The following is a 27522-nucleotide window of genomic DNA, read 5'->3' on the forward strand; positions in this document are numbered from 1 at the left end:
CTAATCTGCTGGTGCAGGAGCTTTGTGAGGCTGTATGGTTGCACTCCCTGACAGTTCCCTGCCTCCATGTTTCCACACTGCTCTGGACAGGAGTTATTGTTGGAGCAGCATTCAGTGTAGCTACATGAATACATCCAGCCTATAGTACTGTGTATAAGGCTATTGTTTGACAGGCATAATTCAGTGTTTTTACAGTCATAGTGTTGCACTTATTGTTTGAGACATTTTAGGTTATACCATGTGATCTGTTCATGTTTAAGCTGCAGCACTATTTCCAGGAAGTGAAATTCAACACTGATGGAGAAACCTGCTGGAGAGGAGCTGGTAGAAGGAAGAAAAGATAATGTGGGTGGAGCATCAGAGTTAGAGTAACTGTGTTTTTATCAGATGCCAACTGTTGAAGTTTTGTAGGTTAAGGTGGAGATAAGTCTGGATCTGATGTGAGTATGATTACAGCCATAAAGTGAAACTGTAAAATCACCACATCAAATGTTTATTTTAGTCCTTTTAGTTTCCTAAGTGGATCAGTCGAGCAATAATTCCAGCGCTGGAGGCGCTGTGGCGCTGACGCACTCATGGCGAAAAAGAAAAAACACGATTACGTCACTTCCGTAAACACAAAGCGCCTTTCATGCTGGAATTGTTTCCTCGTTTTGCTGTTAATGTCGATTTTAACCTTCATGTACACGCTGAACGTGTATGGTAAGCACTGATGAATTTACTCTTAGTTTATTTCATGACTTTACATTTACGTAGAGTAGTAGTCCGCTTTTATTTGTTGTTTTTTCTTTTTCTTCAACGTGTTGTGTTCACTGCTGGTTTGGTTTCAGTTTAGTGCACGCCGTGAGTTTAACTAATAATTTGCTGTGGAATTGTAAGTTGACTTAGCACAACTGTGTGATAAAAATAATACAAATTATAGCTATATTAATTTGTGCGTTTTTTCACGCAGATGTCTCAAACTAAAACCTTTCTTACGACCACTGAAGCCTCAGAAAACCCCCGTGTGGCTGAAATCACGGAGGATTGTGGAGAGGCTGACAACAACAATAAGAGTTTGAGCAAAAACAGCAGCAGTCCAGACAGAAGTGTGAGAGAGCGCGTGTTAAAGGAGGTTGGACTCACAAGTACTGCATTCATCGGTCCAGCATTCCCTCCAGAGACAAACAGCACAAAGTCTGAGATTGAAGACTCACTGAGTGAGTTTTACAAAGAGCTCCAGGCGATCGATACACCTCATGGTGCTAATGGTAACTCAGGGCAACAAGATGCAGGTCTTGTTCAACCATCCATGCTTCCTGAAACAAACACCACCAAAGAAACTGAGGAGAAGATCGTCAACACAAGAACCTTTACAGAAACAGACGGTGCTCAGAACTGCAGTGGACTGAAACCGTCATCCTGGCCTCATTGGTATAAAAATGAACCGTACTATCCCAGAAGACCAAGGCCAGGCTCAGAAATGATCTCTGGTGATGCTGTTTCTAACCAAAACCAGTGGCATTACCCTCATCCCGTGGACAGGCCACCCAATCCAAGATTTTACAGGCCACCTTTACCTCACAAACCTCCCCCGCCTGCATACCCAGATCATCAAAACCCACCACCACGTGTGAATCACTCCTTCAGCTGCTCAGGGATGACAAACCGGCATCAAGACGAGCTGTATTTTCAAACTTTTCCCAGGTTTCCACCTCCGCATGTACGTAGTGAGCCTACTCAAGGCTTTTATAGATATTCTCCACATCACTTTGACAGGGATGACCAGGGCGGCAGCTATTACAGGTGCCCAGATAATGTACCTGTCAGGAGGTGCAGCGATAGACCACACGAATGGTCTCAGTTTGAAGAATATTCTGACAGGCACAGGAATGAGTCAGAAAATGAACAGTGGGAGCCTCAGCATCACTACCAGGCCAGTGAGCATGCTCCTGCATATCCTTCTACTTTGGTGCTCATCCTGATTAGGGGGTTACCAGGATCTGGGAAATCGACACTGGCCAAGTGAATTTCTTATTTGCCAATTATGTTATAATTATTTTAATGATTATTTTAATCTGAAATGACCAATGACTTTCCACAGGGAGCTGCTCTCCACTGGTCCCAGTGGGATCATTTTAAGTACAGATGACTACTTTGCACACAAAGATGGCTACCACTATGACCCGGGCCTTATTGGAGCAGCGCATGAATGGAACCATAGCAGAGGTTTGTCTCCTCAAGTTTTTACATTACTCGATTCAAACAACTGCTGAAAGCTCCTGTTTATTTATAATACCCAATTAATCATTGGGAATATTCTGCAGTTTCACAGTGTGTAAGTCTGTTTATATTATGAGCACAGCTGCCTCACCTGGCTGTGACGCATGAAGCTGTGGCTTAGTGTATGGTCATTATTTGTACTCTGGTCACTGTGGTTCAGTCTACAGCATGAGATGTGTGGACCTGTTACTAACTAAACCTGTTGTGCGTCACATCCATTAAAAACATGTTTGTCACAGGCAGTATCATAAGAACCAAAGGTCAGCTACATCTACAGCCTTAATGAGATTCAGTCTCTAATAGCCTACATGTTGTATCATTAAAGCTCAGCCTTTCTAGAATGTGCATAGGAAATGCAAACATGAATGCAGGGTAACACAAAGGTTGTCCGCATGAAAACATTCAGTGAGACCTTTTAGTGGCTACGTTGATAGGCATCCCTGTCATCCATCAATTATGATGATTACGATTATGGATGGATTATATGGATCATAGTACTGCAGTACCTCCCCAGTTTTGGAAATGTGGTTGGAGGACATTTATTCACATAATTAATATTTTTGCTTCTCTTACAGCTAAAGCTGCCCTGTGTGACGGTCGATCACCCATTATTATTGACAATACAAACATCCAAGCCTGGGAAATGAAGCCGTATGTCAAAATGGTAGGTGGTGATGTTATATATTCGTTTGTATGTAGTTACAGAATTTAAGACCATTTCTGTTCCAAACAATACATTTCTGATCAGGCCTTGGAGCGAGGATACAAAGTGGACTTCTGTGAACCAGACACTAGCTGGAAATTTGATCCTTATGAGCTGGGGAGGTATGATTTTATTATTATCTTAAAATATTTACTGCTTGTTGCAGAAACAGCTTCCACATCCTAACTGTTCCTTCGTTTTCCCACCAGGAGGAACAAACACGGCGTTCCTCGGGAGAAGATCGCACAGATGCTGGATCGCTTTTTATTCCCCATTTCTATAGACGTTGTCATGAACTCACAAGAACCCTCTCATGTGATGAAGAGACGTCAGCAAGATCAGCCACACATGATGAGAAAAAATCACTATTTTCATTAGTTCCTACAGGAATGTAACAGCCACGTGTTTTGGCTTGAAGACCAAAAGATTTGTTCTACAGGTAGCTGCTTCGGGATGATTTTACATATGATTCTTTGTACATTTGTAAAAATGAAGAAATCTATTTTTCAGAAGAATTTAATTTGTAAGATCTTTGCTGATTTTTTTTAAAAATTTGTATTCTATCTGAGCTTTCACACATGTCTTATTTGCAGTTTGTATGTTTTTATTACAAGACGCAGTTAACCAGTTCCCAGGTCAAAGATTAGCCAAATGTTTTCTACACCAAATTTTTCATCTTGCTCAAAGGAAAATATTTGTTTAAATGTTATTGACAAGAAAACAAAATGTATGACCTCAGCAGTTATTGTTCTCTATATGCCAACTCTGTTCTAAGAGACTTAAACTGAGGAAATTTGGTACCAAAACAGCTGTTATAATCTCTTGAATCTTCTCCTTTGTTGGCTTCTTAAAAACTTGTAGAACATCACTCACCCTGACATCAAGTAAAGGGAATGACTGATCTGACAGATCTGCACCAGTGTTCAGTTGGCTGGTGTGTGAACAGTCTTCAAAATGTCCTTCAATTGAAGCAACAATAGATACAATATTAACCAGTTGTGTCTTTACTAAACAATCATTTCTCAGGCGACCAGTTGGCCAAAACAGAAGAAGGTGTCGACACTGGCAGCGAATGATTGTGGGCAAAACAGTGCATAGAGACCTTATCACAGCCCTAGTATGACTAACAGTGACTGTGGAGAGGTCTTTGTCTGATAGCCTTCATTACTGTGTTTCACAGGAAATCACGTTTCCTTTTCTGTTCCCTGTGGTGTTCATTAAAGCAGCACACAGAGGTGCTGTATTGTTGATTATGCTTTTTGTTCCCGTTCAGTGAATTTTGTCATTACCTCTGACAGATTTTACCTGAATGCACACCTTATCAGATTGGAAGCTGTATGTTAGTGTTTTTAGAGAGTCACTGTGTTGCATGTGGATGCTTTATGTGGGACATCTGTGGAGCTTCGTGTAGCAGATCTGGGCTAATGTTCCTGTTGCTGTTTGTTGGTTCACATTATGCAGACTCCACTGTTCCATGGGTAAAAATAGCACTCAGACAAATAGATGCACATGGCTGAGATGATCAGAGGTGGACTCAAATAAAAACAGGAGCTTCTTACAGAAACAGGTTATTGCAGGTAATTCATCATGTATGATTTGTTTATTGAGTCTTTCATATATGAGTGTGATTTCTGCCCAGTTGGTTTGGAAGTTGTTTCACTTGCCCAGACGTTGTGATGTACCAAGCGGCCTGTGGTAACTGTGAAGCTGTGAATGAGGAGTGAATTTTTGAATTTTCTTCAACAATGAAAACAGGAAGTTATTTACTGCTTTGTGGTGACTGGATTATTGAGCACACTGCAGTGTTCACTGTACCTTTGTCTGCAGCTTCCTGCCTTTTCTCAGGAGCTTCATTAACACAACACTGACCTTGATGTGCAGAGCGTAGTGTACAAGCCAGCAACTGCATGTTCAGGAAACAAAGGCACAGACTTTTCCTCAGTATGCCTCATGTCACAGGCTTAATTATCTGAATCATTTGTCATGAACAGTAACCAGTTTCTGATTTCCTCTAAAATATAAAATCCTCCTTGTATGTCGTCTTGTATGGAAAGTTTTGATTTTAGCTCCCATTGTGGATGTTTTCGTATAATTTCCTGTCTGAATGAATGTTGTGTGTGTATGAATGCACAGAAGCTGTGTAGCTGGGCTGACCTTGATTCAGAATCAATGTGTGGAGGTGGGTTTTAAAGGAGTTGCTTTCCGTCACGTGGAAGACAGTAGTGCCAGCAACAACCATACAAACCCACAGACAGCATATTATAGAATGAAGCATGATGTCATCTGTCAGTTTTTGCAGAGATGATTTGAGTCCCTGTGGGATGCTGTGACCTTCGCCATGTTGGTAGCATCACAGTCCCAGTAACAGGCACAAGCCAGCCCCTAGAGGCTGCATGGTGAACTGCAATTTGTAACACTTACACCAGGCCTTTATTTCTTAGCCCTGTTGCCACTTGTACAAGAATGTGAAGCTGCTACAGTATCAAGGAATAACAGAAGCTTGAGCCAACATGGCGTGTAGGCAGCCACGTACAGGGAGATGAAGAAGTGGTTGAGGAAAAGCAGGGGCGGGTTACACGTCACCTCAAGACTGTAGATCAGACACACATGAAGCCAATTATCATGAGGTCAGGCTGTACACTTGGGAGAGACATGGTATTAATAAATGTTAGCTGTCACTGTATGCTAAGAATGGGACCTAAGAACATTCATCTTTTATGTTAGCAGGAGCCAACACAAAGGTCATATTATTCATTTACAGAGCCTTAAATAGAGTGGTAAGCTGAACTCCTGCTTTATATATGTGTGCTGATTTTTAACGATGCAGGACATGTGTATCCTTCTGACTGTCTGTATCCTCTATGTATTTCTTATACTGCAGAATTTTTGTGCAATTTAAAATCCAGAGCAGCACCTTCTCAGTGTGAAACAGGAGGACGGCTGACTTCAATCTCTTTACAGTGAAAAAGCTTTGACCTTTGAAACCCTGGACTATTCAAAAAGCAGAGCCTTGATAAAGTGTGAGTCTGTCCACGGGCAGGAGGAGGTGAGCAGCTCGTTCTACAGAAAATTAGTCTCTAGGAAACCGCAGGACTCTACTCAAGATTTATATCCAGGGTGCTATTTAAGGTCTGATTATAATGAAATGAACAGCATCCATACACACTCCAATCTGTGCAGTATTCAGTCCTTGACCTTCTTTAAGCATGCTTGGAAATTACCCTCCTATTGTTGGAAAGAACACGATGTCCTTTTCATTATAGGCCACTGACACAGGGATGTGTGAATGGTGTCTGTGTCACGCAGTTCTCTGATCAGGGTCAATCAGGAGGACACTGGGGACAGCAATATGGCATTTTTGGACAAAACGGTTGAAGAGGACAGAAGCTTTAACATTAAGGTGTTTGCTGCTAGCATGTTCTGTTGCTCCCTTAGATTTTGCTATGTGCCCGGATGGGAGTATCACCACAGAGAAGATGGAAAGGTCCAGTACAGAGAGATTAGTGCTGATTGGCTTAAGCCTTACTTTGTTTAGCAGAGGATGACTGTAACACTGACGTTCATATGAAGACTGTTTCAACATCATGCATATGATTTTTTTTACCACCTTTTTAACATGTGCATCACGTTTGACTGGCTTCATTCAACAAAAGGATGATGTGACTCAGCTGTTGGCTCATCCCTTCTCTATTTTTCCAGACAGAGAGCCTCTCTGCCTCTTTGGATCTTTGTAAATGTTCTTTTAAAACCATTTCTTCTACTTGCAACATTTGCAGTAAGAGTCCTTGAAACACAGACATTATGTAGGATGGTGCCTGACTGCTAATGAAGCTATGATTGATTTAAAAGCTGCTGAGGAGACATCTGTGTTTGCACTGCATTGCTCCCAGGTAGGAAGGTGTGTGTAATGTTAATGTGTGGGAACCTGCAGCAAGAAAAGAGCACGTGTGCTTTGAATGATGATGATCTAAGGCTGCTGTGAAGAGCGCCTTATGCTTCCTGAATGGTGCTGATGAACCATAAATAAGTTACAGCAATTAACCATCTCAGACACAAAAAAAGAGGGGCAGATGGAATCTGGCTGACACCCACATGTGGAGCAGAGGACAAAAACTGGATGTGACAGGCTAATGTGCAATAATTACCACATTAAAGAAGCCCCAAAACACAAGGACTGATGTGAGGAACTGACTCAGTCATTGGGGTATTAGAATCTCATTTCTTTTCCAGAATCAGAAAAGATTTATTGCTGCATGTGTTTTCACAAGCAAATCTATTTATATAAAGATAGAATTTCAATATTTTCCAGAAAAAACAATATTAAAACATAACAATATAAGTATACTTTGCCTTTACATGTGCAAGATCCAGAAAAACAAGAAGCACAAGCTCAGCATAATAAATTCAAATCATGAGCGTAAAAATGATACTAAATTTACATCACACAGATTATTATCAATCCAGATTAAACCCGTTTGTTGTCAGGAGTTTCCAGCTGATCTCGTGAGCCGTTACTGAACAGTTCACGTTGTTTACTGTGGTGGTCACGTGACACTGGCAGCCAATAACAATCGTGTTCTGCGACCGCACAGCGTGTCATCTTTTTTTACACACCGACCACCAATCAGCGGAGTCAAATCAGCCACAATAAGACCGGATGTTAGGTTACATGTTTTTTCAAACTAAAAGCCTGATAGGGTGTAATTCTAACAGCATTCAGGAAACAATCATTGCACAATCCAATTTACACTTAAATGTATACCTGCATTACAAATTGCACATTTTTGCATTTTTACTTCTGCACCTATGTTTATTTTTGTTTATCTTGCTGTTAATAATGTTTATACTGTTTAACTTTTACAGTTAGAGGTATATTTTTTATTTTTAAGTATGTTTGAGTGCCTGTATTTTGCTGCTGCAATAGAGAAATTTCCCAGCTTGGGATGAATAACGTATATTCTATTCTATTTTATTCTATTCTATTCTATTCTATTCTATTCTATTCTATTCTATACTTTAGCTAAACTGTTTTTTTACTGCTCTCTATAAATAATCGTGACCTCACCCAGACTTTAACTTAACTGGTTGAAACTGAAACATTTTTGCTGTATTCACATGTTTTTGCCTCAGAAGTTCTTTTTTTGAAGTGCTTTTATTTTGAAAGTCATCGCCGGATGTGTGCCTCTTCACTCTGACTTCCTTGACAGGTGTACGGCTGAACATGATATGGATTTGATGCCGTCCTGCGGTCAGTCCGGTTCTGATGGTCGCGCTCAGCGGGTCCTCCCCTCGGTTCTGCTTACTCCTGCACATCATGCCGTTGGTAACGTGCTGCCCCGCGACGCCGTGTCGCGCGCCTTCCGCCGGTCCCGGTGACAGCAGGTCGATCATATAGATCCAGCGCATGTGCAGGGAGGGAAGTTTACCTCCAGGCAGCGACCTGAGGAAGCGGGCGGATAATTGCACGGTGATCCACACGTTTACGGTAAGAGACATCAGTCAGAGACATCATTCAGTGCAGCATTCACATCTGATTTTAGTTATTTAACTCTATTAGAGAGCAAAGAAGATGTGGATTTATGTGTCTTTACTGTACTTTTATTTCATAAACTTTGACAGACCTCATTCAGGATAAATAAATTCTCTTAAATATATAATATAAATAAGCATGATGTGATTATTAGGCTGTATACACTCATAGTTTCCTGAGAACTGCATGTGCTGCCTCTGAATATATCACCTCATTATTTACTGCATTGTCAGTAGTGAGAGGATTCTAGCAGGCTTCTCACCACATGTTGGTGTTAAGTTATTAACTGCTGGCATGCTTGCTGGGTAAACCTGTCCTCTGTGGCTGTCTGCACAGTCTAAACGTCTGCAGCCTCTTCATTAAAGCACTTCACAGACAGCTAAACAATGGTAGATGTTTTTTTTTTTACCCTGTATTATATTCCCTGGCAGCTGTGTGTTCCAGGCGTCGCCTCTGTCCCCTGATTTTTATTTCAGTGCACATTGTCAGTCAGAGCTCAGAGCCTCCCCAGCTGCTGGTTACATAATGAGAGGCGAGTGATCAGAGTGGGGAACTTCAGGTGGATCTGAATGCAAACAATACTGGAAAGGTCCAGATAACAATGTTACATAAGGGATGTTATACTTGCACTTGGCTGGGATGGTGCAGATGATGGTGGTCCATAAATAGGTCTGAGCGAAGGAGGCTGCACACAGTACCATCAGAGCAGGGCAGATTGGAATCCACTGTGAGGCTCTGACAGGCCGTTTGCAGAGAGATTTATTCGCATTTTGTGCTGCACAGGTCGGCATTTGTCTCTAATATTCTCTGCTAAATGTTCCCGGTAATGTTCACAGTGTGCACCGGTTAATATTATGCTGGAGGACACGTCAGTATAATGTCTTTTTTAAGAGAGGTGGAGGGGAAATGTCTGATAGCTTTCCCTCTGGTTAACCTCATCAGCAAAGTGCACCTGGCCTTGCATGGTTCATTAGGTTTAGATTAATGTGAATATCTGTGCAGGCACAAAGCAGTAGGAGCTGTGGCCGTCTGTCAAAATGCAGGCGTCCAGCTCAAAGACACAGAGGATCACAGAATGTCATGCAGTAGAATTAAAGGTAAACGTGCCTGAGAAACTTTTCTCATGTTGTTGATGGCATTATTATTATTATTATTTATAGATTTTGTAGGCACATAGCAGCTGCAGTTGGTGCTGTATAATGTCTGCTGGGATGGGATGGCACTGACAGCTTTCATCCATCATGTCTGATTCAGAGGAACAAGGCTTATCCCTCACTCATCTCTGTGCTACATGGAGCAGAAAATCTTTATCACAGTGCTCAGTCTGGGCGCCCACATCCACTGTCAGTGATGTTGATAGTTTATATTCAGTGTTTGTACTAGAATCAGATAACGCTGGTGGAAATTCATCACATAGATGGTCCTGCGGAGGGCGCTCCAACTCCATTGTTTACTTTATATTCTGTCTGCAGCACATGTAGCAGAGGACAGATTACAGACGGGCAGGTGTCGATGCAGCAACATGTGGTGTCTTCATTATGTTGTTGACTAGTTTGTGAAATTATTTAATTCTTATCAGCATTTTTCAACACTTTAATATATAACAAACCTACCCCAACAAAGTCATGTGACAACTACATCTACACATGTATACTTGTATTATTTCTGTAGAATATTCTGCTGCTGTGTTTTCAAGCTGCGTGCTCTAAATTTCATTTTTTGTGCGTGTTTGATTTAATTATGATTAATTGGTTTCTTTAATAAGCTGTCAGACAAAAAGAGGAATGATGTGCCGCAAGATAATCATAATAGCAAAACCAATCCTTTCAGGCTGATGAAAGAAAACCAGCTCACTTGCTGACGTTGTCCTTGTTGACTAAAAACAGTAGCATTGGGCCCCAAAATGGAACCACAAATACGACCTAAATCCACTGATGTCATCTGATGGTCAGTCCTGATACTGAACCCTTTACCCATTTCACGGCATTAACACAAGATTGTAACTATATTTTGTTCTTTCTGTGTGCAACACAGACTGAAAGATAAGAAACAACAAGTCAAATGAGAACATTCACAGATGTTTGGTAAAATCTTCTTGGATAAAGAAAAACTTGGTGTGAGAATGGTGCTTGAGGGAGCTCCAGCAGCAGCAGCAGCAGCAGCAGCAGCAGCAGCACTGCAGGAGCTGTGGGCTGCATCCTAATAAACTGGGATGACTGCAGTGGGAGCTTCGAACAACACAAACATCACAATTACATAATCACCCACATTTTCACTGACGTTGTGTCATCTGAAGTGCAGTGGTGTAGTCTGACAGAAAGTCTGTCCACGTGTGTGTTAATACATTAGCTGAGAATTTTATCCTCAGAAACAACAAGGGTCATCTCAGGTGAAATTGAGTCCTGGAACAGCAGCAGCAGCTGCTTACAGCGCGTAAAACAAGTCAATGAAAGTCGTTAATTCAAATGTGATGGATGTTGTTGTTCGTTTTGTATCTTGCTTGCTGACAGAAATGATGTATGTGTTGACCTTTATTGCTATACAAACAGTTTGACACAGCTGCTGTGGAAATGGACCCACTGAGGCCTCTGTGCTGTTACATGGTTAATTAAGAAATCCATATTTTTTACAGTTAGAGAATGACATTCTATTCACTGTGTTTAGTCTGTCCTCTTGGAGGTGGATGTGAGACAGCTCACTGATGTAACTAGCACTTGAAATGGCATTAAATTACAGCTCGTGCCTGACAGATGTTTGAGTGTGTCTGCTGGTTAATGTTTCCAGCTGACCTTATTGGACCTTAACAAGCATGCAGAGAGGATCGCAGCAGTGCTGTTCACATTCATGGGTCTTTTTTTTCTGTCACCGTTTGATGGATTTGTTGTTTTGATAAATAAGCAGGGAGATTATTGTGTCCCTGCAGTCACGATGCTGTGAGGCCACTGCATGAGGCAGCCTGGACGTGCATGATGGAGGAGGCTGCCAGCCAGCTTGAGCGAGACCATGTGCACAGCGTCTATGACAAGATTGCTCCATATTTCAATGACAGCCGCTATAAAGCCTGGCCGAAGGTTCGGCAGTTCCTGCTGGACCTGCAGCCCGGGAGCATCGTCGCTGACATTGGTGAGTGTCCCCTGCAGCAGCAGTGATTTAATCCCATCACCTTCTGAATATTTTAAATCCAATCAAAGCTCAGATCTTCAGCATCGGTCTCTGATGTCGTCGCTGGCTGTCACTTGTCTTTGGCAGGTTGTGGCAATGGCAAGTATCTCCACATCAACAAGGAAGTGTTCAAGCTGGGGTGCGATGTTTGTCGCCCCCTGGTGGACTTTGCTTGGAGCCAAGGACACGAGGTCCAGATGTGTGACGGCCTGCATTTGCCTTACAGAGACGGCTGCTTTGACGCTGTGCTATCTATTGCAGGTAATGATGTAATGTTTATTCCCACCTCTCAGCAACACATTATGCATGCAGTTTGCCTTGAATGAAATGAACTCCTATAATGATAAACATCAGTTTACTTGTGTTGCCATGGCAACTGTGTGAAATAATTCATATGTCCTTTAACAAAAGAGTGTAATTAGGCTGCTATATGACAGCACACACAGTTAATTTATTTTGTGTGTTATACACAGTGAACACAATGTATTTGTTGACTTAAATATGACACATTATGATTAAAAAAATCCGCTGTCCTATTCAGTTGACTGACAAATGAATGTTTTCACCACAGTCATTCATCATTTGTCCACCAAAGAACGTCGCATTCGAGCAATAAAGGAGATGGCTCGTACCCTTCGAGTGGGTGGACGCATTATGATCTACGTGTGGGCCATGGAGCAGAAACATCGCAAATTTGAGAAGCAGGACATCTTCGTTCCCTGGAACCCCAATCCCTCTGGCTTCAACAGGGAGCGTGCCAAACCCAGAAGGAGAGCCACAGCACAGAGTGTGAGTGAAGCCATAGACAACAGTGAAAAGCACAGGAAGGTTAGAAGCACATCCTCTGTGGCAGACGAAGAGGACCTGACCCGCGCCGTGCCGCAGCAGAGGACACAGAGACTGTGGTTCTTCTCCAGATCTCTGGATTCTGTGTTTGACTTTGGAAGCTTAGCCATCTCCCGGTCGTCCTCCAGAGACCTCAGCACTTTATCTTCACCCACAAGTGATAACGAGGGGAACAAGCCGCGCGGCAGAGGACGAGGCCTCATCAAGCAGGTCTCCAGCTTCTTTTCCCCTCCGTCTGTGATCGGGTCAGAGGAGGATGTTTTTGGCTCTGTCACAGACCTGCACAAGACCCAAACCCATTCTGGAAGTAACAGCGCCACCACTAACAAAAACGGCACAGAGGAGCAGAGTATGTCAGTATCTCTGGCTCAGGAGTGCAGCTCTCTGGCTCTGCCAGATCTGGTCTCTTTGCAGCGGGAGCACCTGAAGCAGTCCGGGGATGAAAGTGAGGGAGGGCCTCAGGGACAGGATCAGCAGGAAAGCACACAGAGTTCTCAGGGGAGCGAGGGGCAGGTGGAAGGCTCCTGCCTGAGGTACTATCACGTCTTCAGGGAGGGAGAGCTGGCGGAGCTGATAGAAAATCATGTCGAAGAGCTTCATGTGAAACATGCCTACTTTGATCACGCCAACTGGTGCGTGGTGGCAGAGAAGGTCCAGTTATGGAAAATTTAATTTTGTGTTGTCTCTGCCTCAAGTTTTAGCACTGAATCATTCAATGGTTACTTTATTGCAATGGAAAAGTGTATAAATGTACAGATGTAGCCATTGTTGAAATTACACTGCAGTTCTCTACTGAGCTGTTTTTTTAGTTTTTTTAATGTAGGTACTCCTGAGAGCAGCTGTGTGTAAGAACTAGCATTATTTTAGGAATAACAGCAGTGATCAGCAGTGACTGTCAGTGTGTACAAATACCACGTTTTAAGTATTTATTCTGTTTGAGTACCAACAAGCAGCTTACAGATGTCCAGTGTGTTTTCTTCTAGAGTCAATAAATAGTTTTTATTGTTAATCTAAAGTGCTGCTGTCAATTTTAACTCTTTTAAAGTAACATTTCTGTGAACGAGAGGTTTTAAAAATGCACTGTTTTTCTCTTTAGGCTCAGAATAATACCCTGTGGGAGTGTTGTGAGACTACAGTATACGCTTCCAGCTAAAACTCTTACTTTTTTTGTGTCTGCCTGTTTTAAAAACTGCACGCCCCCTAACTGTCAAAGGGAAAAGATGCAGTGGGTGTTAAAGACTTCTTAGTGAACCTGCTCATGTGTTAATCCATCACAGTACAATCATAATAAGAGCTCAAAGTTGGGCAGAATATCTTCCAGTGACATCTTTTAGTTTGTTCTACAGATATGTTACTAATGTGTGTGTGTGTGATATTTGCAATAGTTGTCGTGTTGTCTTGTAACAAGCTGAAGCACTGAAGGTGTGTTTCAGCCAATCGACTGCCTCATATACTGTGAATTAACATGGCACTGTTCCACAGATATACCGCTGCTTGATGTCAGTGAATGACACAAAATAAAAAGGTAAAAACTTGAAGCGTACTGATCGTTGTGCTGAGGACTGTGCGTCTCCTCATCCCCGCAGTGTGTATGGACCAACTGTGTTTGTTCTGAGGTGACACTGGTACTTCGATGTCTTATTTGACCTGGTGTTAATACTTTGTTTTTCCTTATTAAACATTTTTTGTTCATCAGTGTTGTCGTGCTGCATTTACTGAATGCATGAATGAGGTTGGCAACATTCAGTGACTGCAACACAGTATATGGTTCAGTAATATTTAATAGACGGCACTTGAGAATAACAACACAGTGTTATGGTGAGGTTTAATGTCTTTTCAAAGGATCCCCGATGAACTGTTGCTCTGTCATATGTGAGTATGATATAGGTGAAATTAATATATAGTTCCAAATTGACATTATCTTTGAATTGTAGCATCTTTTGCTAACATGATGTTTGTTAAAAGGTGCAGTCTGTAAAACACATCATTATCTTAAAACATCCTGAGTACAGCTCCATAATGACGGTAGCATTTCCTGGAGATGACAGTCTCTACATTCCACATTCCCTCCAAACCTGCAATATAAAAAGCAATAATCACTTGATGAACATGTTACTCTTCATCTGGTTCATTCTGTTCAGGTATTTGTATTTGTTTCTACCTGTGTTGCTGCTCTGTGGACGATGGAGTGTCTGACAGCCAGTCGGTCTATGTCTCTGGAGTATCCTCCACCAATGACAGAAGCAACAGGAATACCTTTGCTCACCACAGTCTTCATCACATACAGATCTCTCTGATACAACCCTAGATACAGGATTTTTGATGATTAAAATAGTCTGTGTGGATGGAGATACTTGTCTATGAAAGAGGATTGATCACCTTGGTCCGTCAGACGGAGCCTCCCAAGTTCATCTTCCCAGTGAGGATCGACACCGGCGTCGTACAGAACCAGGTCTGGGTGGAAAGACTCCAGCAGCCAGGGCAGGTGGGCCTCCACTGTGGAACCACAGCTTTATGATGTGCTGTTGTTTCAAACAGTTACAGTCATGACTGCATGAACTTACCTTTGGAGAGGTACTCTTTGTCTTCTAACCCATCCTCCACACTGACATCTAAATCACTCTGTTGTTTGCGGAGGGGGAAGTTTTTCCCACAATGCACTGAGAATGTAAACACTGACGACTCATCTTTAAAAATAAAAGCGGTGCCGTCGCCCTGTTGGAGGCAAAAATGTTTTTTTTTATAAATGACGAAAACCTCGACTGATCCAACAAACTGGTTTAAGTCCACCCCACCTGATGCACGTCTAGATCCACAATCAGGACCTTCCTTTTAGTTGGGGAGCTATCCATCAGGTATTTGGCTGCAACTGCTAAGTCATTGAGGAGACAATACCCTGAGCCATAGCTGGGGAAGGCATGATGGGTTCCTCCTGCTGTACTGCAAGCCAGACCTCTCTGCAGAGCAATCTCAGCAGCCAGAACAGTCCCAGCTGTCAACAACAGAGAATACGCTGTGATCTTTCTGGGTCGAGCTGCTGTCAGGTCACATGTAGATGAAGATGTCTCCTCTTATTACCCGTTTCATATCGACAGCGTCTCACGATGCCTTCACTCCAGGGAAAACCTGTCCTCCTCTGCTCCTGCTCATCTATTTTCCCAGCTATGAGCTTGCTGAGGTAATCTTCAGAGTGCACACAGCTCAGGAGATCTTTAGAAGCAATTTCAGGCCGCCACACCTACTGCAAGGAAGAAAATGCACTAATGACAGCAGGAAAACGTTCTTTCAATGTATTAATTATGTGAGTGTGTTTAACAATCAGTCTGTAATCGATTCTATTAATGACATTATCATATGAATAGCATCCACTGGACTTATCAATGTGTCGCTCACCTGTCTGTCAGTGATGACCTGGTCTTGCAGTAAGAAGTGTAAAACCCGGGGAAACTTGCCCATTGGGAACCTGTGGTTGGCTGGCAGCTCACACACGTACTTGCTGTGATGAACTATGGGAAGTCCGCAGCAGTCGTGTCTCACCTGCGAGGTGAACAGACGCACAGTGAGGTGAGGTGTTGGTGCGCTGTGTGTGTGTGTGTGTGTGACTTCTTACTAGTTCCGCGTGGAAACCTCTGCAGGATGTGGGAGCTGCACCAAACAGCCGTCCGACCTTCAGGCGGAGCCTTTTAGAAAGTATTCGCTTCATGCAGCAGGCCATTTCTCTGAGTAAGTGACAAGTTTTGTGCCGGCTGATGTTATGAAACGTTTGTGTCCTAAAGCGGATGTTCAGCTGTGCGTCTCCTCTGCACTGCTGCCCCCTTCTGGCAGGGAGTAAAAACAACACCTGACGGCTGCTAGTGTTCATCTACTCACTTGGATAATGGTGTTGTACAAATAAATAAGTATTTAAAAGTATAGTGGAGAGGAAATAATCAATGTAATACATCGATGTCCTCAATTAGTGCTCTAGGGTTGGATTTAGTCATATGTTCGACCAGATGCATTGATGCTCTTTCACAGTTTTGACTAACATGCATGCACTGATCCATATTTGTACTAAACTGGCTTAGCTTCAGTCCAAACCTATCATCTACTTAAAAGACTTATTGAACAGCTGAAATCAAGCAAATCAATAAGAGGAGAATACTCTATTGTGTGCAGTTCACAAATAGCCTACACTTCATACTTATGCTTAGAACCCCTGTGTTTATTTCAGCACTAGTGGACATTAAACGGCTTGCTCTGCAGTTTGTTGTTGTTTTGGCTTTATCATCCACTGATCTGTGTGTGTGGTTGGTTTAGACTGAATAGAATACATAGGTGACTGATGCAGCCTTCCCTTTGTTGTAAAGATTCCTCCTTATCCTATTTCAGCCCTCTGCTGACAGTGTTTCTGTGTAATGATTTCAGGGTGAGTAGAGATGGATGTTTATTATCCTTCACAAGGTGTCTTTCATTTTGCACTTCTTCAGCTGATCAAAGCTGCAGCTGAGTGTTTTCAGCTTTCAGCCTGTGACAAATTGCTCGTCCTTATGAGGGTGTTTCTTTGTATTCACCAGGCCACCTCTCTGACTCTCTCTCATCTGCACCCTGACCATCTTTGTCCTCTCCTTCTCTTCCTCTGTTTGCAGCCCTCAGCGTCAGCTCCCCTTCAGTCAGAGCAGGCGTGTGGCTGAGGTGTTTAATCATAGTGACAGAGCATCATTTATGGTGCCAGGCTGAAATCATGTCAGACTCGGAGCCTGTGAGATTTACTGTCCTCACTCCTACATGTTACAGCTTAAAGGAACAGACTCTGTGATGCAGAACTTATTTTGTTGTCTTTGCTTTGTGAGAGATTGCTTCTGCTTATGGATAATGTGCTAATATAGCTTGAAAATGCTATAGCTGTCATGTCACAGTACTAAAGAGCCCTTCTATTAGCTACTTTTGTGTCTGGTTTTGCCTCTCCATCTGTCTGATTTACATTGCTGGCAGGCAGCTCAAGGCACTGTCTGGCATACTGTCGGCTGTGAGGATCCTCTTTGAGTGTGTCTCTGTGCGTTTGTGTGAGTCTGGGGCATGAGGATTAGCGCAGCCCCCTCGGGAGGGGCTAGTGTACTCACGGGCAGATAAGAAAAAAGACAAGCCCGTTGGCCCCAGGTGCAGAGGAGAAACCTCCTTATAATAGAGAAAGGAGATTAGAGAGGTAAAATCAATTACTGACTCTGTTAACTGGCATTTCAAACAGGGGAGAGATGAAGCAGGCGAAGGGACTCTCCTTCAAATGAAAGACTCCGATATCTCTTGACAGAGAGATTGTGTATCTGTGTGCTGGGGGCTAAAGGTCATATTCATTCATTAACATATAGATTTTCCGCTGGTGTGCAGCAGTACATCAGACTGCATGTGTTTACTCTTTCATGACAAATCACTTGCACTTTACATGACAGGTAATCATTTCAATTAATTCCTGTATAGGATGGAAATCTGTTTATTCGCCAGTTAAGATCCTTCACTAATATATCATATAATTATAATAATAATTGAAACCTTTATTAGTCCCACAATGGGGAAATTGCTCAAGGACTGATCTTTGATCTCATCTTTGTGAAAACAGATTTCTTCCTTGTGATGTGTGTTGTTGTCATAAACTACAGTAAAGATGATACTGAGGCCGCTAAGTTGTTTCTGTGCTTTGAAAGGAGCCTTTAGAGTTCCTGAAAAATTGTTTGTGGAGTGTTTTGTGCTTCTGTATGGCGATATATATGAAACGGAAACACTTCCTGTATCATAAATGGTGATCTCTGTGTGGATGACAGTGAGTGTGTGTTATATTAAAGGAAGAGGTGAATGGGTAACAGAAATATTTATTAAATAAATAAGCAGCTTTTGGCATTGGCTGCCGTGTCACTGCAGTTTTATTGTCAGAATGCTTAGAGGACTTCCAATCAAATCCAATAGACCTAAAAGCCATGTGGCAGACGCAGCAAAATGACACATTGTGAAAGTGTGCCATTTTGTTTCTGAGCTGTTAATGTATTTCCTGGGGAGGCCACTCTTTTTTATGATCGGTCTGCTCTTCATCCAAAGGCCGTCACCCCGGGCGACCACCAGTCAGCTTGGTTTTATCCATGGCTGCCTCACCAGCTTCTTGTGTGTTTGTAACCAGGGAAGCTAGTTAGTAGCCACTACCATGGTCCTGGCTTGTGAGCTTTGCTTTAATTACTTCAATTAGAAAGGGATGGATTCTCATAATGATGTTGTCTCTGGGGTAACAAATCTGATGAAACATTTCATTAGGTGAAAACCAGCCCATTCCTGGGTCAGATTTTTGTTTATGTATAATACAAAATGTTAACAAAAAAGGGTCACATTTGTTTTTTATGGAGACTTTAAGGTTGTTCAGATTAAACTTCCTTCGGCTCATATCTATTGTACGCACATGGATCAATTTTATGCTGCATGCCATGTGTGTTTAACTGGCTGAATGAGCCCGTCATCCCTGAATAGCCCTGTCACCTTGGCATGTTTTCACGTTCCTGAAAGCAGCAAGCTTGTTTGTTGTCCAACCCCGGTAGAGGAGTGGGCGGTGTTGTGTTTGCAACAGAGGCTGGATTTGAACATACCTGTCAATTACACAACATCACAATCACAACATCAAGCCCACAAACCTCTCCGTCCTCACCCTCCACCTCACGGCTCAGAGCGGAAGGAATTCGCTGGTTGATTGCGAGTGCTGGCAAAGCATGTTGCAGCAGGTGAGGACAGGGGTTGTTGTTAGAGTGAATTAATTCATAGCTGCCGTCTGTGTGTGTGTGATGGTGACGGCCTGCTGCTTTTGTCCCTCCGAGGCAATCCCTCCAGTCACATGAAAGGCTGAATTGATTTACCTCTTATCTATCCCTGTCTTCCTGTAATCACAGACACACAGGGCAGAGTATGCTGTTTGTGCTGTGGTATAATTTATATTCAGTCAGTGTGTGCATCTCTCCATTCATTGGAAGTGACGTCTTCTTTTCATCCTCACTCATTGTTTGGGAATGTCCTCACAAATGATACCTACGCCTTGTTGTGTAGGGGAAATAATTCATCACACTTTTTTATTTTACTGCGATGGCATCTGTGTTGTTTTTAATAGCAAAACAAAAGTTCACCTTCTCCATCCAATTAGCAAACATCTGCCAGCTGGCAGAAGTGATAGCTTTTCATGAGGTGTCAAAAGGAGCAGTTTAATGATCATTCAACAAGATGTGTGATTATTTAAGACCTTTTTAAGACATTTTCTTGAGCTTTTTTGTCATTAGGAAATGCAGGATATTGGCCACAAGTGACTTCAGTCAGACAGGCCCCCCCTTGGGGAGACTGTCATGCAAACTTTGTGCAATGCTGCTACTGCAGCTCAAAGTTTTTTGGCCCTTGGAGGCCCCCACATGGATTGGGGACCTAAACAGTTGCCTGTCTTGCTTGCTGAAAAGCAGCGACTCTAAACTTCCTAAATAATGCAGGGTATTAGACTTGATGATGTCTGATTTCAGCAGTCTTGGCTTCATCATGGATGTTGTCTCCTGTGTAGTGAAAACATAAACACATCTACATCTGTTTTCTTTCAGTTTATTAATCCCTGTGGAGCGTGTTTGTAGAGAAATATACTGCTTCTATTTCCATCCATTTAAAAACATGTCACATTTGTTATGTTTTTGCACAAACAGCTGTGTGATGATGTGCACAGATAAAGAAAAAAGGCTTCAGAAAAAAGTGCATCATGCAGAACATCTGCCCCTGTCTGTGGTATGCAGGGAATCTGTAAAGGCAGCCTAAAAGCTGCACACATATTGAGTCAGACTGTGGCATTGCTGGAATGTTTTCTAATGATGTTTGCGTCTTGTATTGTGCTCGTCTGTTGCCACAGCTTTGTATGATTTGTATTACATAAGAGTGCTACAGAGCACAAACACCGCTCTGATGCAAATGTTATCAGTGCTGCAGAAGGAGATAAAATGTAATAATTTTCCATTTTGTACAAATGCTTTAACCCTGTCAGTCTTTGCTGTCTTAACAGACTCCCTCTTGTTCTGTGTAGCAATAACACACTGCACTGCTGGCAGGCAAACCTGCCACCATACAGCCACATGTTTCAGCAACACAGCTGGCTCAGTTCTCTTCCCCTCACTTTAATCTCACTATGCCATGAGAAGACCACAGGCACTTCAGAACGTCTGCCTCGTCTTGACAGCCGTGTTGATACCGCTGATAAGAGGCTGAAGTGGGAGAAGGGACGGAAAGAGGAGTGACAGAATGTCTTTCTCCTCATACACTGTAAAACATGCTGACGAGCTTATTCAGTTCCAGAATGTACAGTAACTATTTTAATGCATGCATTTAATGCAGCACTTTTAGGCATATTTTACTGCATTTGTTAAAATTACATTTTGGCTTTATGTATTGCAGATGCAGCAGCTAAACCTCAGCCTTCTTGGCCTGCTATAGACAGATAGACAGATTGGTATGTGTGCTTTGTAGACAGCCTATGTTTGCAGTTCAGTCTGAGCCTGATGTCAAAGGCCACTATTGAGTCATCTATCAGACCACGTGTGTTAGATGTCATGTAATGTGGACATCTCTCTCCTGGTTTAAGATTATTGACTGACAAAGTGTGTATTCTCAGGTGCTGGAATGAACTCGGTCATTTTCACTCTCTATTACTTCCAGATGAACTGAGTGGGGAACAAACTGGGAAATTATCATTCTTATCTCTCTGTAAATCGGCCAAAAGCAAACAGTAATATCCTCTTACACTCGTATTTGCTTCTTTCTGGAGGGGTTGGCATTGAGCGCCTCCGCCTGCTGACTCTTGGTATGCCTGCCATCTCTGGCAGTTTGCTTTGCCAACCTGTCTCCCCCAACCATCCTGACATAGTTGTCATAGCAGTGATCTGCAGCAGGAAGCCTGAAGCTTGTCTTGACTCCATGTAACGCAGCACAGTTCTGCTTATGCTTGTATTTATAAAAGTCCCACTAAGCATCAATGAAGTGAAGTCACCTAAATCAAATATGATATGATCTGTACAACATCCATGGCCAAACAGTAACTGAACTGTGCATGGATTAGTTGCATAAAAATGCTAAAATGCTAAAATGCAACAATGCAAAGGAGGTGTGCAAATGGAGGCCAACAAATGGTGAGTGCTTCAGGCAGATTCTGCCAAAAATAGAATAATCACCAGTGTGTTTTTGATGCTCGGCCTTCTTTAGCACCGGTGGCTCATGATGGTGCTGGAAGGCACAATGAGGAGGAGGAGGAGGAGGAGAGGGAGAAAAGGGCTATTTTAATATGAAGATAACAGTTGTTTGGCTCAATGAGAGATGATGATGATTAGCTTCAGGGAACAGTGCAGTGAACTCCCCTTAAACTGAGCAGTTAGGGTGAACTGAGCAGCTGGTGCTGTGTATGTTTACTAACCAGCTAGTTAGTAACTATACCAATGTAATGTGTAAAGAGGCTACGAGAGCAAAATAAAGCTGTCACTCTTCCCTAAGCACAGAGAGAGTTTGGAGCTTGGCCAGCGTAAAGCGACTGATGCTGACTTCTATCCTGTTTTTCTTGCAGTGACACAAAAAGGCTGTGTTTTCTTCTTCTTTGCATCGGAGCCAGGGGTCGGTGGGGCCCGCTAGGTTAGCCTGTGAGAACATCCAGCTGTGTTTGAGTCAAGCTGTTCTCACTCCCACCGGCCTTGGACTGTTCACCTCCACAGCACTGATAGACCTTGCTGTATTCCTCTCGTCCTCTCACTCCACAGGCACCTGCACACTTTCTCAAACAGAAACGTTGCTACTTAGTCTCACTTTTCTGTACGCAGTTCTGTTTTCAGAATTTTAAGGATTATTGGAAAACAGAAACTTCCTGTGTCGGGCTTCTAACCTTTCCATTTTAATGCTCCAACAATAGAGGCAATGTAAACAGATACAGCCATCAAGGACATCAGGAATGTTTCTTAGTGTGAACAAAAGCTCAGGAAACAAATCCTTTGTTCCAAGTCACACATATGTAAACCTTATCTCTTCAGTCAAACAGTGAATTTAGCGCTGTTGTTTGGCTGCTGTGTGGCTGCTGTGTTTTGCATGGGTTTTTTTAAATATAAAAAAAAAATCTGCTCTCAGGGCTTAAATTTGGGTTTCTGTCCATCAACTATAAGTACAAAAGCCAACAGTAGAAAGATAACCAGCCTGTGGCCGGGTGGAATTTCTTTTTACTAAAGCGCATATGCTTTCACAGAGCACAAAGAAGGCTGGAGATAAAATGACAAAAAGAAAAACACTGCTGACAGAAAAGAACAGCCACAGGCTGATTTTCAAGTATTTTATGAATGAGAGAAGTCAGTCAGGGCTCATTTTCTCCCCCTGGCCAGAGTTCAAACTGAGTCCAAGAGCTGATTTGTGTCCTCCTCATTTCTGGAAAGGAGGCTGAAGAAAGTGTGAAAAATCAATGCATAATTTAATGAACACTTCACCACTAGTAACTCTGACTAGGACCGTTTAATTTCAACATTTTTCCTTTCAAACAGCAGCATAAAGCCTTAACACGTCCAATCATATAAACGACAGAATGCCAGCGAGTCCAGAAACAGCATACATAATGTCTGATGTGTCAGGAAGATGGTGTTATTAGCTGATAGTTCAGCTTTAGACAGGCCATTCGTTTTCACTTAGTTTGAAGATGCTGTTTTATTGTGTGTAAGAAAAAAACTATGCTGGTTTTTCTGGTGATCGCAGGCTGCAAGACATCAAGACATCAGCCATGCCTCTTTCATGTGGATGTCAGATTCCAGTTCTCAGGAGAAAGGTCTGTGGTATATGTGGCCCTTCACCTGAACTTCACCTCATATTTTCAGGGGCCTGTTGTTCACTCATCCTCTCTGTGATTCTTAAATGTATTGATTTGGCTTGAATGTTTACTTTCTTTTCTGATTCTCTGGTAAATCCTCAGTGCCATTATGCATCATATTAGTCAGCAATCTACGATGCATATGACTTTTATAATGCAAATTACTTGAAGTCTAATAGAGAGTATGAGTGGCAAATTAGAACTTTAGAGGAAACATGTTTTGGTTTCACTTTACTATCTTTTCATGATGATATCATCTTAATCTGTCCTCTGTATGCTTCACTGAGAACCAGTGCTTCTCAGCCTTTTCCCCCTTTGACTTGAAAGCATTCCTCAGTCCGGTGTTTGGAAGCGACGGGTCACGGCTGAACTTCATCTTTCTCTTACACAGTTCAGACGGTGAAGTCAGCCATTCCCTGCAGATCTGTTTGTGGAGGTCCGCAAACCAGTTCCACCTTGTTCTTTTACACTGCCAGCCACCGCTGCTCCCTCCACTCCCCTCACCCGCCCCCCTCTCCTTTTTCCTCCCCTTTCCATCCCTCCTGAAGTACTGATTCTGCCTTCTCTTATGCATACTCTGAATGGTTTAGTCACTGCTAGCTGATCAGTCCTGCAGCCCCCCAGGGGAACACATGAAGAAGAGGAGGAGGAGGGGGGATAGGGATGATGGCAAGCCTGCCAGAATTGGCCTATGGGAACATAAGTGTGGCTCAGTGAGGGAGGGTGTCCAGCTCTCTCTGTGCTCTTACAGGAACCAGTCACTGTTTTGCCATGATCTCAGTGACACTGTTTGTGCAACACAGACAACGCTTTTCCACTAAGCAGGTAAGCTGCCTGTTTTCTGTTTTACTGTGGAGCTGATGGAAAAAAATAACACTTGATAGTTCTCAATTCCAATCATCCTTGGCTGCATTTGTATGTTATTCTATAGGTTTGTTTCTACATGAGGAGACTTGCTCGGGACCTCTCTGCTGAAAAATCTCCAACACTTCTCACTTTTTTTTAAATGAGTTGTGGTCTTGCCTTGCCAGTTAACACAGCCAGTTCATTTTCAGTCTGTGACTTCTTCCCTTCATTGAAATCTGCTCTGCATTCATGTGAGAATAATGAGGCCTTCTTTGCATAGTGTTTTTTTTAAAGAGGGGTTTCTTGGAAGGAGCCCTAATCTCCTGTACACTTCACATTTGTTGCGTAAGGACAGGTTTTACTGGCGACGCTGTTGAAGGAAATACAAAGTTTATTTAAAAGTCTCCTAAGAGTTAAATTTTGTCCTTGTCGGAGCTGCTTTATCTGCTTTAGTTAGAGCGTGTTTGCGTGTACGTGTGTTTGTGTGTCAAGTGTCTCAAGGCCATCGTAAAGTCATTGCCAGCTGCTGTTTTCTCACAGACTCATGTGTGCAAGAACTTTCTGTTGCCATACCTTTAAAGTTAATGCACTGGTATTATTTTCCTCAAAGATTGCTGGGATTCCATCACTACAAGTGTTTGTCTTAAAAACATGGGGGGTGAACATGCTGAATGGAAACAGCAGGTCTCCTGTAGGTTATATTTATTTGTCTACCTCCCCAGCTGCCATCTGAAAATGTCCTCTTATGAAGGTCTGTGTGGCTAAACATGATGATAATCTTTTGTACGGGCACAATAATGCAATTGTTTGTGTTTCCATGTGTAATTCGGATGTCCAAGGTGTGTGTTAAAGACGGGCCCTAATGAAGGGGTGAGAGAGATGTTAACCACAGTCGACCAGGGACATCCACTACCCTGATGAATGGTGTAGTGCATAGTAAATCACAGACTGTGGAAGAGCAGTCAGATTCCTCTGTGCAGTGATGTCACCACTATCGTGTGTGAAACAGATCCAGACTTGAACGGCCCAGCCTGAGCCAGATGTTGAGTGTAGTTTCACTGCACACTCTTAGTGGATGGCACGTACTTAGAGCCGTTCAAAGCTTTACATTACGGTGAGGCTTTGATGATCACAGGACATTCGGACGAGTGTGTTATCATCTTGTTTTACCTGAGTTGTGGTGCTCTCCTTGCTTTTCAGGTGCACTGCATGCCATTCATATTTGTATTTGTTTTTATTTCAGGCTTCCTGCTTTGGGATTTGACTGATCGTCTTGGATTTAAAAAAAAAAATGGCCATCCGATACATCAAGTTTAAGTACCTTTGGATTTATGTTTTGAATTATGAGAAACTTTAGAATCAAAGAAACATGGAGAGTCCACCTGTGGTGAATTTGGAGGGACATCAGCCGTGGACCATTTTTGGAGTACAAAAATCACCCTTTTCAACAGAGGAGTCCTCTCCTGAAAGCACTGGTGCTAATGGCTCACTGGACCACAGAGAAGATGATTGTCTCCCTGAAGCCCAGAGCTCACTGTTAGAGTCAGATGAGGACTCACCAGAGCTCGGCAAGAGTTTTTTCTGTGCTGAATACAACACTGAATGTGTAGAGACTGTGTGCTTTCAGGAGCTTGAACAAGTGTCAGCCATCCCCAAGGAAGCATCTCTGGACACAGCTCAGCTTCTCAAAGCTGTGTCTATATCACCTGGGTCAACTGATGACTGCATTCCACTTCCTGCTCCTGCAGCTGAAGGCCAATCAGAGGAGACGGGTCTGGATTCAAACTGTGAATATGTAAAAACAGACTTCAAGAAGTTAGGGCCGCTCTCAAATGGGTCCATACCTCCTGCTCCTACCCTTGTGCTGCCGGTTCCTGATTCGGACCAGAGAGTCCTGGATTGGCCACACATTGTGAAGCACAAACAGAGCTCCATCACCTTCTCGGACTCCACTTGTTCCTCCAGAGCCAACCGCTGCGCCTTCGTCATTGAGAGCTCCGACGACGGAGAGTCGTCACAGGAGGGGGAGAAAGAAGATGATGATGGCCACCATGATGGCGATGATGATGATGAAGATGACGATGATGTGTTCCCAGACCTGCTACCTCACAGTAGAGATGTCTGTCTCAGTCACAGACAACGGAGCAAAGACAAACAGAAGAGGAGAGCGTGTGCAGACACTGAGCACAGAGCCAGCAGCTGTGGATACGAAGCCGAGGGGGAAGCCAGCAGTAAAGAGGTCAGAGATCTGCAGTTATTCACACTTAAACTGGATTTCAATCAATTACATTAAGTCACAGATAGGCTTGCGTGTATTCTTTTTATTTTTATTTGTTCTATAGATAAAGTCCATGCTGGCACCAAATGGTTTACATTTTACATTTTATGACACAAAAACAGTCAATAAATGTCACATCGCCGTCTAGATATTGTCACAAAAGGCACAAAATATCAGAGAAAATACTCTTCAAACTTTATTTATAGCATAACATAAAGCAGGAGAGAGAGACTGCAGTGTCAGTGTAGGTATGTCTGTGAAATGACAGGCAGAGCTAGCTGTTGTTGCACTGTGAGATAAGGCATAGCTGGTATAAGTGTGTAGGAGTACAGTGTCTTCACATTTGTTTTGGTGAAACGCAGATCCAGAAGGAATGCAAAACAGCTTCTGCTTTCTTTCCACTCCTTCAGCAGGCAGCAGTGTTTTGACAGAGCCCACGGCAGATCATATATGTTCTCAACTTCCATTACTGAACTTTCTTCACTTCTTGACATTAAGCCTCTTTTTTCACACAGCCCCTGTGCTGACTTTTTAACCCTTTACCCCTGCTTTTTTATTGGCCTTTTAAAGGCTCATAGGATCATTCATAATTCTAATATATGTGTTCCGTTGCAGCTGGAGAGAGCATATCCAATTGCACATAACTGCCAGGCTTTGTCTTAACAGCCTAGAGATAATAGCACACGTCTAAACAGGACAGAGCAAAGTGCCCGGTGGACATTACCTTCTCTGTCCGTTAGTCGGGTGAAATGTTGAGGTAATGCCAGCTTTATGTGCAGAATGACAGTCTGCTCTGAATAGGTTGTTTTGGAGAAGGGGGGAAGAATGCAGGGAATCCAGGGAGCCTGTTGTAAATATTATCAAAGGACGCCAGTAAAATGCTTCTCATGCTGTCACACTGCAAAACTCAAGATGTGAGCATCTGACACAGAAAGTCTGATTTTCAGTTTCTGATTATTTGGAGATTTCATATAATAAACTTTGATCCTAATCTGGAATTTCGGTTTAGTTATAAGTGCAGAAATATATTTTAC

General features: G+C 42.7%; 4 protein-coding genes across 6 annotated transcripts in view; 3 read left to right on the forward strand and 1 right to left on the reverse strand.

Annotated features, from left to right (window-relative positions):
- Nucleotides 1-590: 590 nt before the first annotated feature.
- Nucleotides 591-4218, forward strand: n4bp2l2 (NEDD4 binding protein 2-like 2). Its single transcript, XM_028419603.1, has 6 exons — nucleotides 591-702; nucleotides 953-2004; nucleotides 2084-2208; nucleotides 2838-2926; nucleotides 3011-3087; nucleotides 3175-4218. Exons 1-6 carry the CDS (start codon nucleotides 700-702, stop codon nucleotides 3341-3343), a joined length of 1515 nt encoding a protein of 504 aa, XP_028275404.1. The 5' UTR covers nucleotides 591-699; the 3' UTR covers nucleotides 3344-4218.
- Nucleotides 4219-8176: 3958 nt separating this feature from the next.
- Nucleotides 8177-14094, forward strand: trmt9b (tRNA methyltransferase 9B). Its single transcript, XM_028420028.1, has 4 exons — nucleotides 8177-8450; nucleotides 11419-11618; nucleotides 11745-11918; nucleotides 12229-14094. The coding sequence occupies exons 2-4, from the start codon at nucleotides 11462-11464 to the stop codon at nucleotides 13173-13175; spliced, it is 1278 nt and encodes a 425-aa protein (XP_028275829.1). The 5' UTR covers nucleotides 8177-8450; nucleotides 11419-11461; the 3' UTR covers nucleotides 13176-14094.
- Nucleotides 14095-14301: 207 nt separating this feature from the next.
- On the reverse strand, nucleotides 14302-16276 carry hdac12 (histone deacetylase 12). Its single transcript, XM_028420188.1, has 8 exons — nucleotides 16114-16276; nucleotides 15897-16040; nucleotides 15582-15741; nucleotides 15299-15495; nucleotides 15068-15218; nucleotides 14883-14999; nucleotides 14665-14807; nucleotides 14302-14578 (listed from the first exon to the last, which is right to left on the reverse strand). The coding sequence occupies exons 1-8, from the start codon at nucleotides 16216-16218 to the stop codon at nucleotides 14555-14557; spliced, it is 1041 nt and encodes a 346-aa protein (XP_028275989.1). The 5' UTR covers nucleotides 16219-16276; the 3' UTR covers nucleotides 14302-14554.
- A 7677-nt stretch (nucleotides 16277-23953) lies between these two features.
- stard13b (StAR related lipid transfer domain containing 13b) overlaps nucleotides 23954-27522 on the forward strand; it is a 50526-nt gene continuing 46957 nt past the window's right edge. For 2 of the 3 annotated variants that reach the window (XM_028419161.1, XM_028419163.1), the window contains exons 1-2: nucleotides 23954-24189; nucleotides 25454-26449. In XM_028419161.1, coding sequence (XP_028274962.1) covers nucleotides 25580-26449 — 870 coding nt within the window. In that variant the 5' untranslated portion in view covers nucleotides 23954-24189; nucleotides 25454-25579. Of the gene's footprint in view, nucleotides 24190-25264; nucleotides 25325-25453; nucleotides 26450-27522 lie in introns of those variants that run through there. The other variant, XM_028419162.1, reaches the window with a different exon arrangement.

Source organism: Parambassis ranga, chromosome 13 (assembly GCF_900634625.1).
Source record: "Parambassis ranga chromosome 13, fParRan2.1, whole genome shotgun sequence".
NCBI lineage: Eukaryota > Metazoa > Chordata > Actinopteri > Ambassidae > Parambassis > Parambassis ranga.

Excerpts from the sequence above, each read along its gene's own strand:
- hdac12 (XM_028420188.1), bottom strand. The coding sequence starts at position 16,218 with ATGGCCTGCTGCATGAAGCGAATACTTTCTAAAAGGCTCCGCCTGAAG. Across the intron at positions 15,496-15,581 it reads ACGCTGTCGATATGAAACGG|CTGGGACTGTTCTGGCTGCT; the intron begins GTAATAAGAGGA and ends TGTTGTTGACAG. Across the intron at positions 15,000-15,067 it reads CAAAGAGTACCTCTCCAAAG|TGGAGGCCCACCTGCCCTGG; the intron begins GTAAGTTCATGC and ends GTGGTTCCACAG.
- n4bp2l2 (XM_028419603.1), top strand. Across the intron at positions 2,005-2,083 it reads GGGAAATCGACACTGGCCAA|GGAGCTGCTCTCCACTGGTC; the intron begins GTGAATTTCTTA and ends GACTTTCCACAG. Across the intron at positions 3,088-3,174 it reads GATCCTTATGAGCTGGGGAG|GAGGAACAAACACGGCGTTC; the intron begins GTATGATTTTAT and ends TTTTCCCACCAG.
- trmt9b (XM_028420028.1), top strand. The coding sequence starts at position 11,462 with ATGATGGAGGAGGCTGCCAGCCAGCTTGAGCGAGACCATGTGCACAGC. Across the intron at positions 11,619-11,744 it reads GAGCATCGTCGCTGACATTG|GTTGTGGCAATGGCAAGTAT; the intron begins GTGAGTGTCCCC and ends TGTCTTTGGCAG. Across the intron at positions 11,919-12,228 it reads CGCTGTGCTATCTATTGCAG|TCATTCATCATTTGTCCACC; the intron begins GTAATGATGTAA and ends TTTTCACCACAG.